The sequence below is a fragment of the Oenanthe melanoleuca genome, chromosome 4A, assembly GCF_029582105.1.
Source record: "Oenanthe melanoleuca isolate GR-GAL-2019-014 chromosome 4A, OMel1.0, whole genome shotgun sequence".
Classification (NCBI taxonomy): Eukaryota; Metazoa; Chordata; class Aves; order Passeriformes; family Muscicapidae; genus Oenanthe; species Oenanthe melanoleuca.
Window position 1 is genome coordinate 12,535,848 of NC_079338.1, and position 13,848 is coordinate 12,549,695.

At 46.4% G+C, this 13,848-nt stretch overlaps 1 protein-coding gene across 7 annotated transcripts in view; it reads right to left on the reverse strand.

The window, feature by feature from the left end:
* The window catches only part of MBNL3 (muscleblind like splicing regulator 3), a 90,742-nt gene that overhangs the window by 27,384 nt on the left and 49,510 nt on the right, over positions 1-13,848 (reverse strand). For all 7 annotated transcript variants that reach the window (XR_008840489.1, XR_008840490.1, XM_056491244.1 and 4 more), the window contains one exon: positions 4,529-4,693. Coding sequence is in view for 5 of the 7 variants with exons in the window: in XM_056491244.1 (XP_056347219.1) it covers positions 4,529-4,693 (165 nt within the window). In the remaining 2 variants the exon portion in view is untranslated. The remainder of the gene's footprint in view (positions 1-4,528; positions 4,694-13,848) is intronic.

Here is a 13,848-nt window from a genome sequence, read left to right on the forward strand (position 1 = left end):
ACAGTTAATTTGCTCCACAGTAGCTGGTGTAGGGCTGTGGTTTTAATTTGTACTGGAAACAGTGTAGATAATTCAGGGATGTTTTTGTTGTTTCTGAGCAAAGCTTGCAGAGGGTCAAGGGCTTTTCTGCCTCTCACCCCACTCACCCAGGTTGATGACTATGGGGGGCAGCACAAGGAGTTGGGAGGGGACAGAGGACAGCTGACCCCAGCTGACCCAAGGGATACCCCAGACCCAATGGCATCATGTTCCTGATATAAAGCAGCGGGAGGAAGAGGGAGGGAGGGAGAGGAGACATGACAGAGCAATGTTATGGCTGTACACTAAAAAACCAAACTGCCAACTTAATTGCTGGTGTGCTCTAGGGCAAAACAGAGGGACTGAAATTATCAGCACTTACTCCTGTTGTCCCCCTTAAAGCTTTTGCTAATTCAGGAAATACAGAGACAAGTTTCCTTTCAAATTAACTTTTATAAATCATAGCATAGAGACACTACCAGTAACTCCTGTGCAGAGGGAAATAGGCTACAGTGCACAGCAAAGGGTTGGGGTTGGTAGCAGCTCACAAGACTGGTTTACTGAGTATTAAAATGATTGTAAGAATAGTAATAATTTTAAAAAGCCAAAATGGCTGTTGTGAGAACCCATCTCAGGGGGAGGGTTGCCAAGAACTCTGATATCTCTGAGCTCCTCACAGACCTCAAGCATGGAAGCTGTTGGGTTGAAGGTGTGAGCAAAGAGAAGGAACCGTCCCAGGGAGGGACATTTGTCACCACAGGTGACGACAGAACTCCAAACAGCTGATTTTGTTAACAATCTAGAAGTTGCCTTCGATTTGGCTAGCAGAAATTGTGCTAAAGCTAGAGAAGAAACACAGAGTGGGTGTGAAGAGGAAGGCAGAGGAGCGGTTGGTGTTTTGTCAAACACAAGCACTGTCTCAGCCAGGAAGTGTTGATTCTGAGTTACCTCAGACCCTAAAAAAGGGAAAGCCTGAAAATGAGAGGCCCACTGTAAATACAGAGGTGTTGATAGCCTGAAGGAGGGGAGACAGGTCACTGCTAAGCAGCTATATATGGAAAGCACACAAAAAACAATGGCAGTCTGGTGATAGAAACTGAAGATAAGGATCTCGTACTGAAAAGATTGAAAACCTTGATATTAAAAACGTACTTGATGCTGTCAGAAAACCCAAAAATCTGTGTTCCCCTCCAGTGCAACTGCATGAGGCTGGCTGGCTACAAAACCACCCTCCAACATGAAGGCTGAACATGGTGGAGTGAATCTAATGGGCCAAAGCGTCCAGCTACCTACCACCAGGGATGCTCATTTCCCCAACCAGACTGCAAAGACACACTCCTAGCTCAAAGGATCTCTCATTTGTGGACTGCTGTAGTATAAAGACAGGTGTTAACACCCCACAGCATTGTCTCTTGGCAGATACCAGCTCCTGGGTGGGCCAGGGTACATACGTTTATTCATTCCTATCGTGCCTTTGACTAGAGGCTGAGATATAAATCAGGTTTTTGCTGCATGGAACAAATGCCTGTGCAAAGCACCTGTTGAAATTGGCTCCAGCACTTGCTCCAAGCACCACTGGACAAGTAGCTCACCCTCTGCTTTAACCCCTCCATCAGCACCAAGGAGTGGCAGCAGGATCCTGCTGCCTCAGGAGGGCCAAAGGGCTGGGTTAAAGTCTGGGCAGTCTTCAGGGGCATGAGTGACTCAGAACTATCAGGATAGTCCTGTCAACAAAGACCTTGACATGAAGAAAAGATGAAGAGCTTGAAAACAAAGAGAGGAAACAGCTTCCCTAGGCAGCAGAGGCAGCTGCAGGGCAGGAGTGGTGGCAGGTGTGTCACTGCCATGCTCCATCAATGGCCTGTTCAGACACTAATGGGGAAAACACCAGGAAAACCAGTGTCCTGCTCCACCACATCACTTGGACCCTGGGCTGAAGCACCTCCATGGTCAGCTCCAAAAGTCTGCCCTACACTGCTGCAAAGGAATAAAGCAGGATGGAGAGGGTGGGGACTAGGCACAGGCTGCAGCACTTTTTGGGTGGTCTTGCACTGGCATACACAGGATGCAAAGTGACCATATCTGAGAAAGTAGACATAACATTGACCAAAGTAGCTCCTCCTATCAATGCCAGAGCCCAGCTCACAGACAGGTGCCATTTCAGGAAGCCTGGTAAAAACCTGCTATGTCAAGTGCTGGTTTGGTTTGGATTTGGTGGGGGGGGGTTTAGTGATGGTTTGGGTTTTTTTTAAACTTAGTAGCTTTTCTGGTGAAACTGCACTTTAAAATGTCTAAGCATTCAGCTATTGTTTGGAGCTTATATTAAGCATGCTGTTTCAAATCTCATCTCTGGCAAGCATCCCAATTAAGCAGGCATCCAGTTGATCAGTTTTCTGATCACATGGGATTTGTTCTGCTGCTGTATCAGATACAATACTTTCTGCTTTGACGAATTTCATGTGTACCCAGAAGGAGGCCCCACCCTTCTCATTTAGAGAGAAAAAAATTCTCAAAGCCAGCTTCCACTGACAGAATCTTTGGGAAATCAAAGGCAGTTGAAAGAGCAATCTCTTGTTTGTCCTGAAATTGGTGTGGAGCAAGTCGGGCAGCAGGAATCAGACCAAGAGCTTGTTTAGTCTGAGTAAAGTGTGGGAAAGCATGAAGGGAGCAGTCACTGCAGAAGAAATTTTTATATTTCTTCTTTGCCCATGTCTACCTCATGGCACAATTTAGAAACCAGGGGCCTTTCTCATCAGATAAGGTTACCTCTGAAATGAGAGCACCAACCAGACAAACCAACACATTCAGTCTCAGAGGCAATTTAAAAGGCAGGAATAAAATTTAGGAACATACTGGACCTGCAAGATTGCAAAGTGGGAAGATGGAAACTTTCCAAAGAGGAAATCCCAAAGATGCTTTGAATAGCCAGCCAAAGAGCATCCACTGTGAATTCCCCACAGAGGAAAACTCCAAATGGGAAGGGTTTGCTATGGGTACAGGGCTTGGAAACCAATGCCATTATTTTGTGGGAATTCAGGATTTCCTTCTGATGTGGACATACTTTCAAGCTCCTCAAAAAAGAGATGTGAGACTATAGCAGATCAGAGCCTAAGGAACAGAACAACTAAAGCCTTTTTCTGTGGCAAATTTTCTCTTCTGTCTCACCTTTCCATCTTCAAAACGGGAAGAATAAACAGCATTTTCCTAGCTTATAGGGCAGGGCCAAGATAAAGCTATTAGCAGACATACAGGATGATCAGAGTGATAGCAAACATGGAAAAGCCCCCAAAACACAGGAAGAATATGGTCCAGTCTGGTGGCAGACCACCATCATGAAGGAACACTGGCCAGCTTTCCCTGATGAAAGAGGGAAACCCCCATCACAAGCTCTTACACCAAACATCACAACAGCCTCCAAAGAGGAGGAATCCTTCACTATTCTCTGGTGAGAATAAAACAGAAACACCTGAGCTTTTCAAAGCTGGGACGACAGATGCTGTATCCCACAAGGGCAGAGAAGCCAGGCACTGCAGGTGGGACACCAGGAGGCCAAATTCAGGCTGCTTCACAGACTTGACACCTTCAGGCTAGAAGAGATTGTCTGAAGGATCTGGCCAGTCCTCTCAAGTGGCACAGCACAAGGAGCCTCACCCAACTACAGCACACTTAGTGCACATTGCCTCAGGAAAGATACTCAGCCCCAGCTTTAAACTGAGAACTCCTAATTAACTCTCAGTGCAGCTTATTCACATCAGCACTGAAGAGCTGCTTCAAGACCTCTGACAGTTCTTAAAATATACATTGTGACAAACTAAAACTCAGCTGACAAACGTCATCCCCTCCCAGATACACCAACCATCCTCTCCCTGGCGTAACAGGGTTCTCCAGCCTGAAACCTGTTTTAACTGACAAGCAAAAGCAAGGACAGGCAGTGAAGGCTTCTCTGAACTACCTGCTCTGCAAACACCTATCTCCCACAGGCTTCCCTTCCTACCTGAAGAGGAGCAAATCTTCCCTGCTCTTACTCTAAATCAGCATTACTGTGAAAAACAAGTGACAGGGCTGTGACATTAGCACAACTCTCTGCTGGGACAATTCCAGTGAAATGGTAGGATTCATCTTCCCCAGTTTTAGTCCAACAGTGCAACACATCCAGTCCAAGGGAGTCAGCACCATCTCAGTGCAAAACAACTTTCCAAAACAGGATCCACTGGAATTGAGCCACTCAGAACTTCCGGGATGTACATCAATCAACTGGTAAAATAAGCAAATAAGTGGCAAGATCCTTCCACTTGAAGCCCTGAATCTCACAGCTCCTCAGTTACCAGAGGAAAAGAGACACAGCTTGCAAGGAGATGCAAACGTAGGGTCAGACACCCCTCTGGAAGATTGTGCTTGGTTCTGTGCAGCACAGACAATGGCCTGAGCTCAGGCACAGGCTGGGGCTTGCATGAACAAGCAGGGGAGGAACAGGGAGCAGTGTGAGCCCATGGGTGCTGGCTGAACTCACAATTGGCTGTAGCTGCGCGCCCGGGAGCATGAACTGCATCTGCTGAGCAAACATGGCTGCGGCCGTCTTCTGCTGGATCAGGTTGTTGCGTCCATTTATTTCAAGTTGTGTTTTTAAATGTGGGGGAGGGTGGAGATATTTGCAGTTCTCTCGGGTACACCGGCCCTAAAAAACATAATGGAACAGCATTTCAGTGAATGTAACACCCAGGGCAGCCAGAGAAATTTAATTAAGGATTGTTTGGGTTACTGGAACAACACAATCATTGAGGTGGAGGCGGCTTGGTAGCTACCGTGCCTCTTTTGTGATTTTTCTATAGTAGGTGAAGAGAAGAGCAACATGACTTCTCCTGCAGTAACACTAACTGAATACTATCAGGCCAAACCGAAAAGTCAGGCTTCCTGATGTTAAAATGACTGTTGTAAGAAAAAAACCCCAAACAATCTAACACAAACACCAATACTGTCAGAAGCCAGTGGTAACAATTCCAGAAACAACAACAAAAATTCCCCATTTCCTTGTGTGGGTTGTTTTTCCCCTCCTTCCCAACACCAGACCACTTAATTGGCCCTGACAACCAGACAGCAAGAAACAAAACTGTCTCCACCACTTCCCCAGCTGCACTGGATAAAACTTTAAGAGGACAGCTCTGTAAGGCAGCATCTCTGATTCACAACATGCAGGTACCCCAAGATGCTGAGAACTGGCAGTCACAGGAGGAAGAACTGAAACCATTTTCCCCTTTCATGCTTCCATTTGTCAAAAGTGATGTGTGTTGCATCACTGATTCCTGCCCCTCTGCAATAAACATAAGCACTGGCCATGCCAGTAGCTCCTAAAAAGCAAGAGACCACTGATGTAATCCCTACAAATCAATTGAGATCATCACTTAAAAAATATGTATAAACTGTGCCTTACTTTAATAGTGTTTGCAAGTAGGCATAAGAAGATAAATATCAGTACACCACTAAATAAGAAAGCTAGTAACAAATGTTGTCATTAAGATGAAATAGTTCTTGAAAAATAGGGTTTTTTCTCTCCCTTTCTTTTTTAATTTCTTCCTCAAGAAACAAGAAGCATACAGAAAACATGAAATACTTAATGTAACTTTATGCAAAAATGGTGACTTTTTTGAGGAACAAATTCTTTTGAGCTATTCAAAGCCTATTAAAATAAGGCCAGACCTGGAGGCTACAGAGCTGTTCCATGACAGATGATTAATAATGGTTCCTGCAGCCAGCACAGGCACAGGACCATCCATTACCCAGCCTGTCCCAGTCCCAGTCGACAAGGGCTGGACACAGAGTTCTCAGTCTCAGTGTAATTAAATTTGCTTTCCAAAAGGGGCACACTGGATGACTCCATGCACCTGCCCCTGTTAGCAGGATCACGTGCAGCAGAGCTGTGACCCCACAACCAGGTTCAAAGGATGCAGCTGTTCCATATCACTCACCCAAGGCTCAGGTGGGAACTCCTGGGATCAGCCCCTGATGCATCCAGGATATCTCCTGGGGATTCTTTAAGGCTTTTGCAAATATACCAGGGGGATCACTGGACAGTTCAAGTACCAGTGCAAAAGGCCAACACTGTGACCTACAGCAGGGGCTGGTTTTGAATCCCAAGCCAGGGTCCCCAGCATGGCAGGTTGCTGTAGAGAACCCAGAGATTTCCAAGCTTTACTCTGTTGCCTGCCTGGTGGGGTAACAGCCTCACTGGGGAGAGGGCTGCAGAGCTTGACTGCAGCTTAAAAGGAGCTGTTCAACATGTGCCATGGGAACAGGCTCCTCTCATCTGCTTCAAGGAGATCAGTTAAACAAAAGGCAAATAATTAAATGCAAGATTAAATGGGCTAAAGGCAGTGGGACATGAGAAAAAAACACTTCCAAACTTTAGCTGCCTGGCTGTGGAATGAAACTCTCTGCCCTGCTCCTAGAAGAGCTTGGTGGCTCCCAAGAACCCAACTCAAAAGGAAAGAGGTATTTTAATGCTGTTGTTTTGGCTTCTCAGCAATCCAACAGTCCCAGATCCCCAGCAGTGAGTTAATTGCTCAGTGGCCCTGAGGACACGAATTTTCACCAGACACCTTCTCACATCTGTGTGAAGTGAGGGTAAAATGGCACCATGAAGCTGGCTGGTGCTCAGACATCCAGTGCTACTACAAAGGAAATAACTGCACTAATCTGCAAGGAGAACACTCATCAGCACTGGGCAGGTTTTTCTCCTGCTGCAAGAGACCAGGCTTCTCTTTCAGCCTTTCCCATCACCTGGGACCCAGCAAGACTGCAGGGTCCAGCCTCAGAGCATACCTGCAGTGCTCCACCTCTGCAGCTCCTGCAGGGCTGCTGCTGACAGGAGCAGACCCCATGGAACCACAGGCTGTCCATGGCCCAGGCAGCTGCTCCATTCTAAGCTCCAGCCTCCACGGGCTTACACATCAGCCTTAGAGATTCCTCCTGACTGTAATTTGGCACAAGTGCTTTGGGTTGGGGAAACTCATTTCTACCAAATTTGGAATAAATCTGTGTAGATGTTTCTACACTGAAGGAATGGAGAAGATGAAAAAAAGAACTACTACTTTTTGTAAACAATACTTACACAGCTGACTTCGACTTGAGAAGGACTTTGGTATTTCAACTGTAATTGTGAATATCATTGATACCAGCAACCCCAGCTTGGTGTGAAGCTTTGTTCTACTTTTTTTCCTCAAAGCAGTTTGTTTAATTCCAACAGGGGGTTCTACAAACAGAATGTTTTTACTACCAATAAAAAAACCACCATACAGAACGAGGCACTGGTCTTGCAGACAGTCTGTAAGCTGAAACCAGTGCCCACACACTGCTACTAGTTTCAAGGACACACATTTGTAAGGAAGAGAGCTGTGCAGATGCTGCTGCAGAGCAAAGGCTGTGAAATGCTGTCTGTCAGGCCTTTGAGGGCTCAGAAAGACTAAATGAATCACTGCTACACTCAGATTCAAAACCTTTGGTCTTAACTCTTCACCAACATTTTGATCCTGAGCACCATTAACCACTGTGTTTCACTGGAAGCCACAACTGAGTTGAGCTGCCCTCTCCAGCACCACAGTAAGTTCATCTCTCAGACAACGAATTTTAGGAACTGGTGATGAAGTGAAACAAAATGTTCCAAATTTAAACATCTTGCTATGTAACAACTTCCAAGACGTCTCGCTCTGTAGTGATGGGCACCACTAGTACCCCCTGAACTCCAACACTGGTAGGGGTGAGCCCTTCTTCCACCCTTACATCACAACACCCATAGTTCTTGGTACTTCCCAGAAACACACACAATCTTCAAGACCAATTTCAGCTCGACAAAAGCTGCCAGAAGGACAAAGGAACTGCCATTTTTAACTCCTCAGTACCAGCTGCACCACAGCAGGGAAAGCAACAGGGAACTGGTAGCAAATCTGCTGTGTAGATACTGGGCTGGGGATAAATAAGGATAACTCCATTTTATACCTGGAATACAACGTGATAAGATACAACAGGAGTGAGGCCCCCTGTTTTAGATGAGCATATTTGTGCTACAAGGCACAGTTCTCCTGCAGGGACTAGTTGTGGCTCCAGCATATTGAAAGCTCAGCACAGGGCACAGGACAGTTCAGGACTGTGCAAAAAAGACCAACTGAGACATTCTCCAAGCTGAATGTGGCACCAAAAAGCACCATTACAGCACTTGGAGTGGCCACTGCACGTGTTGGTAGGAGCCTGGTGCTCAGGGACTGATCTGTGCTGCTAAGCAGCACATTGAGCCTGCTGGCACCAGTGCAGCCATCCTCCTGGAAGTGGAAATTTGAAATTTGCTGCTGTCAATTTAGCCTGAGTACTGACTCCAGGACAGGCACATTCCCACCCTGTCCCGGGTGGCATACAAGCCTGCAGCCAGGGAATCACCACTCAGTAACAGACTGCTGCTGGCCTTGGTAACATGCTAAATATAGCTGTATTTTCTGGCTCCTCACAAAATGGAAGGAGTCTGAAGGACCATGTTCATCTTCTTCTTTGCCAACTACAGCCAGGAGGGAAAAGCATATGGACTGCACTTCCCAAGGCTTGAAAAATGGATATTAAAAATAAATCATTAAAGGATTTTATAAGAGTATCATCTCCCCATTTCTTCCCACACACTCCCCCACCCTTACAGTAGGCTGCTGGCATGTGATTGACTCTGTGTTGCCAACTTAAGTCATGCTGTGATGGCGTATACTGTAAATGGCTGGCATCTGACACCAGCTAACGTGACAGCAGCTTGCACTGCAACAAAGCCAGCTGTTTGGAGTGCAGCACTGACAGCAGCACACAAAATCCAGTAGAAAAACCTGCATTACACCTGGCTGGGTGGAGTTTGCACCTTGTCATCTGCATCCTAGCCCAGAAGGATGCAAATAAGAGTATTCTGGTTATTGCACAAGGCTGGATGAACCTTCCCTAAGCATGTTGCACAAATTCTCTCCTTCCTGGCTGCTGAAGTGACTTGGACTGTGCTGCAGAAACAAGGGCTCCCAGCACAAACCCCAAAGCTTGCTCACATGTGCACCAGTAATGCAGTTTGTTACGGTCTCTTTAATCCCAGACACCAGTAAGGGGCTCCAGACACACATTTCTGGTTTTAATGACTGCACACTATGTCCCATCAATCATACACAGCTCTCATGTTAAAATCTTCAAGCTAATGCAGCTTTTTGCACACTGGAGGCTGCAGTAGGTTGGTGCCCTGACTGTGCAGTCTTTTCCACAGACACTGATGACATGTGCAATGACTGACAACAAAAAGAATGAAAAGAGACCAGGCAGGAAAGGATTTCCATGTTTTGCACAAAACCAGGCACCAAAACACAGCTTGTCTACATAACTTCTCTCTGCATGAAGCAGCAGATTTCCACCTCCCCAAGAGGAGCTCAGTGGGGAGGCACACTCAGAGATGTGCTGGCCCTGCTCACTCAGTGCCTGTCGCTCCAGTGCTGAGGCATGAAACTCTCTGCTTTCCATCCCACTCACCACATGCACACAAAGGCTCTCTCCTGGCCATGGATCCTTGCTCCTGCCACAGCCTTGCATGGCTTTCTCATACACAATACAACCTCAACCACCATGGTGTTGCCACACATTTGCAGGGCAGGCTGCAAAATTCATGCCACAGACCATGAATTGTCCTGCAACAGTGGGAAGCAAAAAGTGGGAAGCTCGGGGTTGGATCCCTGTGTCCATGCAGCACAAATAAGAACATGCTGCTTCAGGTCTACCCCTACTGCCACCTGCTCTGTAGGAAAAGAGGTCCTGGGAGGCAGAGTTGGTACCTGGTGCCCAAGCTCTAGGTCCTTTACCCATCCTATAAGGATGTTTCAAAGTTACTCTTCCAGGACATCAAACCACCAGTACACCACCTCTACTCAAGTGCTTTGTGCTCACTGCAGTTTGTCCCTAAAGCAACCTGCTCCAGGGCTGAGCAAGTGGAATGCTGGCTGCACTGAGTGGCTCATCCTGCCACCTCCAGTGCACTGCATGGCTCGTCCAGCCACCTCCAATGCTGCACCACACTCCCCTTTCCACACAGGCACAGATCTGCGTTGGAGGAAGGGAGATAGCTGTCCATCTCACTGCTGGATCAAACAACTTTCACTGGCAAACATCAAATAGCATGGAAATAGCATGTTTTCAACTGGAAAACAAAGGAGGCTGGAGCTGACAAGTCAGTCTGATCATTAGCGAGTGTTACGTTGCAGATAGGTGTTCATGCAGCCCCAGCTGTCACTTGCTGCAGTTCAAAGCCAGTCCTGAACACACCTTTATCTGCAAACCCTTTCTACAGGCTAATGAAATTTCAGAAATTATGCTGCCAACTGAGTCAGTGAGAACTGCAACCTCCTTTGAACATTGACCTTGTCCCAGTATATCAGGTAACTTCTGCTTAAGATCAATGCTTTCCTTCTACTGTGCTGGAGCAGCTCACTTTCACAGGAAGTTTTAAACTGAAATTATGTCGAAAACAATCCTTGAATATGTTCTCATGGACGGCTGTTAGACCCCTACAAGGATCCCAAAAAGAAGGTCTATAAGAATATAGTGAAGTGATACATCTCCCCATTCCCACACAGATCACCTATTTTCTTTGTACCCATCACCTGTGTATTTCCCAGACACAGGACTCCAACACATCAGCTGATTTTCAACTGCAGTTTTGCTCTACTTGCAACAGAAACTTAAAACTTCTGGTTTAGGCCAGAACAGGAATTATTCCCTTCCTCCTTGAGGAAGAGCCCATATTTAAAGGCTGTGGCCATATCTACCCCCTTCCTTAAAACTCTCAGCTCCAGACTATGCAAACTATCCTCTTCCAACACTCCCAGAACAGTCTCCAAGCTTTTTCTTAGGCCACTCCCCCAGTCCCTGCTGCTGTGGGTACCTGCACAGGGCACTGTGCTCCACCTAACCCCTGACCAGTGCTGTGCAGGTACACAGATCTTTTCACATGTCCTGCAGATGACACTGCTGCTTTTACATCCCTGCAAAGCATTTTCTTTCCTAACAATATAATGCTCTTTGATTCACTCTCAACAAGCCTTTTACAGAACTACTCCAGACCCAGCTATGCTACACCCTGTATGAGGCAGCTGATTCATTCCAATGCTCTATTTCATACTGCTTTTATTGAACTCACTCGCCTTTTTATGGATTACTTTTCCAACCTGTCAAGACTATCTGCAACTCCACATCTGGTTCCCTAAAGAGTGTCTGTAGTTCCTCCCAGCTCAAAGCACCCTACCAATTTAACAAGCATACTCTCTCTATTCCATCATTCAAGCCATCAGAACAAAACAAAACTGAACAGTCCTGCCAAGCACATCCTTCCTGACTGCCAGTGAACTCAGTTTTCCAAGCTGTTGTGGATAGTCACATAAAAGTTTATCCTGTGCTTTGTTCTCGGTCTTGTTTGGAAGTGGATTTGTGCTGCGTCAAAGACTCCCAAGCCTAACGCCAGCACTTCATTCTCCCTCTCTGAAATAATTCACCTTAAAGGCTTTCCAGCTCTACTGCTTTTTCTGCTCATTTTGGGACAGATGTTGGAATTCTGGAGAGTCTGCACTCTGCACCCCTCCTATGCCAGCAGCCCTGCTTATACAATGTTGGGTACAAAGAAGCTGATGGTCTAAAGTTACTTGTAACAGCAATAAAAAAAACACGCAGCACAGCTGGCTGCTGACATTTTTCCAATGCAGGTGTAACACCCATTTACAGAGAGTCCAGAGACTGCTGTTATGGCAAGGATCCTGCTGTGAATAGATCATAGCTGGAAAGAAAAAGCAAAATGTATCTTCTAGTTAGCATTACCAGATGGCAATCAGCCTCGAAGGCAAGGGAAGCAACATAGACTTCCTACCATACAGAAGTTTCAATTCCAATGTATGTGAATAAAAATGCTAGAGTTAAGGTTAATCTGGTCATTTCCAGCTATGGATGATACAGACCCTGCGAAAAGCACATTCTAGCCAGGAAAGAGTAGAGTTCATGAATACAGAATTTGCTGGAAATAGAATTCAAACAGCCCACAAAAAGCACAAATCACAGTTTTACAATATCTCTAGGGTGAGTTTTGCCTAACTTTGAAATTCCCACTTCTGAGTATAAAGAGCCACCTCCCTGAGCCTGCACAGACAGATGAGAAGAAAACTGCTAAAAACACTCCAGGTGCTATTTTGGCCCAACTCAGCTCCCCTGCAGTCACTTGAGAATTGTTTGCAGATTTTATGCTGTTCTGAACCATGCTCTGAGCTGCAGCAGCAGCATGTCAGCTCTGACCCAGGGCTGCTGAGGTGAACAGGGACATGTCTTTTGTCAGGGTACAGAGGACAAGAGCCAGACCTGCCTATCCACACAGCTTCAGTGGAAAAACCAGAACAGCTATCACAAGCTCCCAGGGCTACCAACGTTCCCAGCACTCTGAAGGCAGCCCCAGCTTGTCACTAAAACAGCAACTGAATTACATGGCTTCAATGAATGTTAGGTCAAGCCCTTTCTGAGCAAGCCTAGACTTGATTTTGACTGAAATGAGTGAACCTTGATGTTTTGCATGATTCCAAATGAAAGCAGGTGACATTTGGCAGCTATGACAAGAGTTTTGGGTCCTTTTGAACTGAGAGCTCAAAGCAAAGCTCAGTGGCACATGCAAGTGCAAGGCAGCCTGGAAACCCTCGGAGCACAGCAAGCAGATACTCTGTTCACCACACTGAAGGGAGGCTGGTACACTTTGCACAGTCCCAGTCTACCCAGTTTTTCTCTCCCTACAGCTGAGGGGCAGAGCCTTGGGAAGCCAACCAAATGCTTGAGCTTAAAAACCCCAAAATGTTATATCCCTCTGCAACTTTAAAAGAACAGGTCAGTGAAACACAACCACTTCAGTCCAGGTAGGGTTTAGCTCTATGTACAGGGAGTTAGAAAAATGCACAATGAATAGAAAGCAAACACAGCAATCTCTGGCTCGAAGACACTGATGCTGCTCTTTGACCTCTCCCTGTGGCTGTTCTGCTGAGAATTTTTGCTTTGCAGAGAAGATGGAAAGAAAGACACAAAAGGTAAAAAAAACCAGCATCATTTTTGCTAAAGGTATTCAAGTCCAGAAAAAAAGCTGCCACCAGCCAGCTGAGGAGATTACTGAACAAACACTGCTAAAGACCCATGACACTTCCATCTCTTTGTCATTCCAGCCTTTGTCTGTGAAGGCCAACCTCTACCACAAACCAATCTGTAGGGGCTGTGCTGTGTGCCACTGGCTCAGGGGGATGTGCTGTGCTTGAAGGCTCCCATCACAGGACTGCAAAGCTGCTCCTTGCCACCAACTCACAATGACCAACCCCTGTGGCACATGGCCAAGGTGATAGGGCTTTGGTCATCCACTTATTGCAGAGTTGGACAGGTCACCACCAAAAGACACATATGGGACAGCAGCATTTTGCCCCAGCCAGGGACAGGCTTCCCACCACATGGCACAAACAGTTTATCAGCTGAACAATTTCACCAGTGTATTAAAAATTTACCCTGAGCACATCACAGTGCCTCTCTCGCACCAGGGTAAGAGAGCGATCAGGTGCAGATGCACAGCATGGCCAAGCCCATCTGCACATGCCAGTCCTTTCAAATAGTCTGTACAAAAGTGCAAAGCACTTGGACAGGGGGGTTTGCAAGATCAGATGTGCTCTGCTGGTGCTTATCTAGGACTCGCTTAAAATCTGCAGCCTCAAAATGCTTGTCAAGCTTGTTTTTGTTACATAGCTCAAACCAGAGCAGGAGACAAAAGCAAAGCAG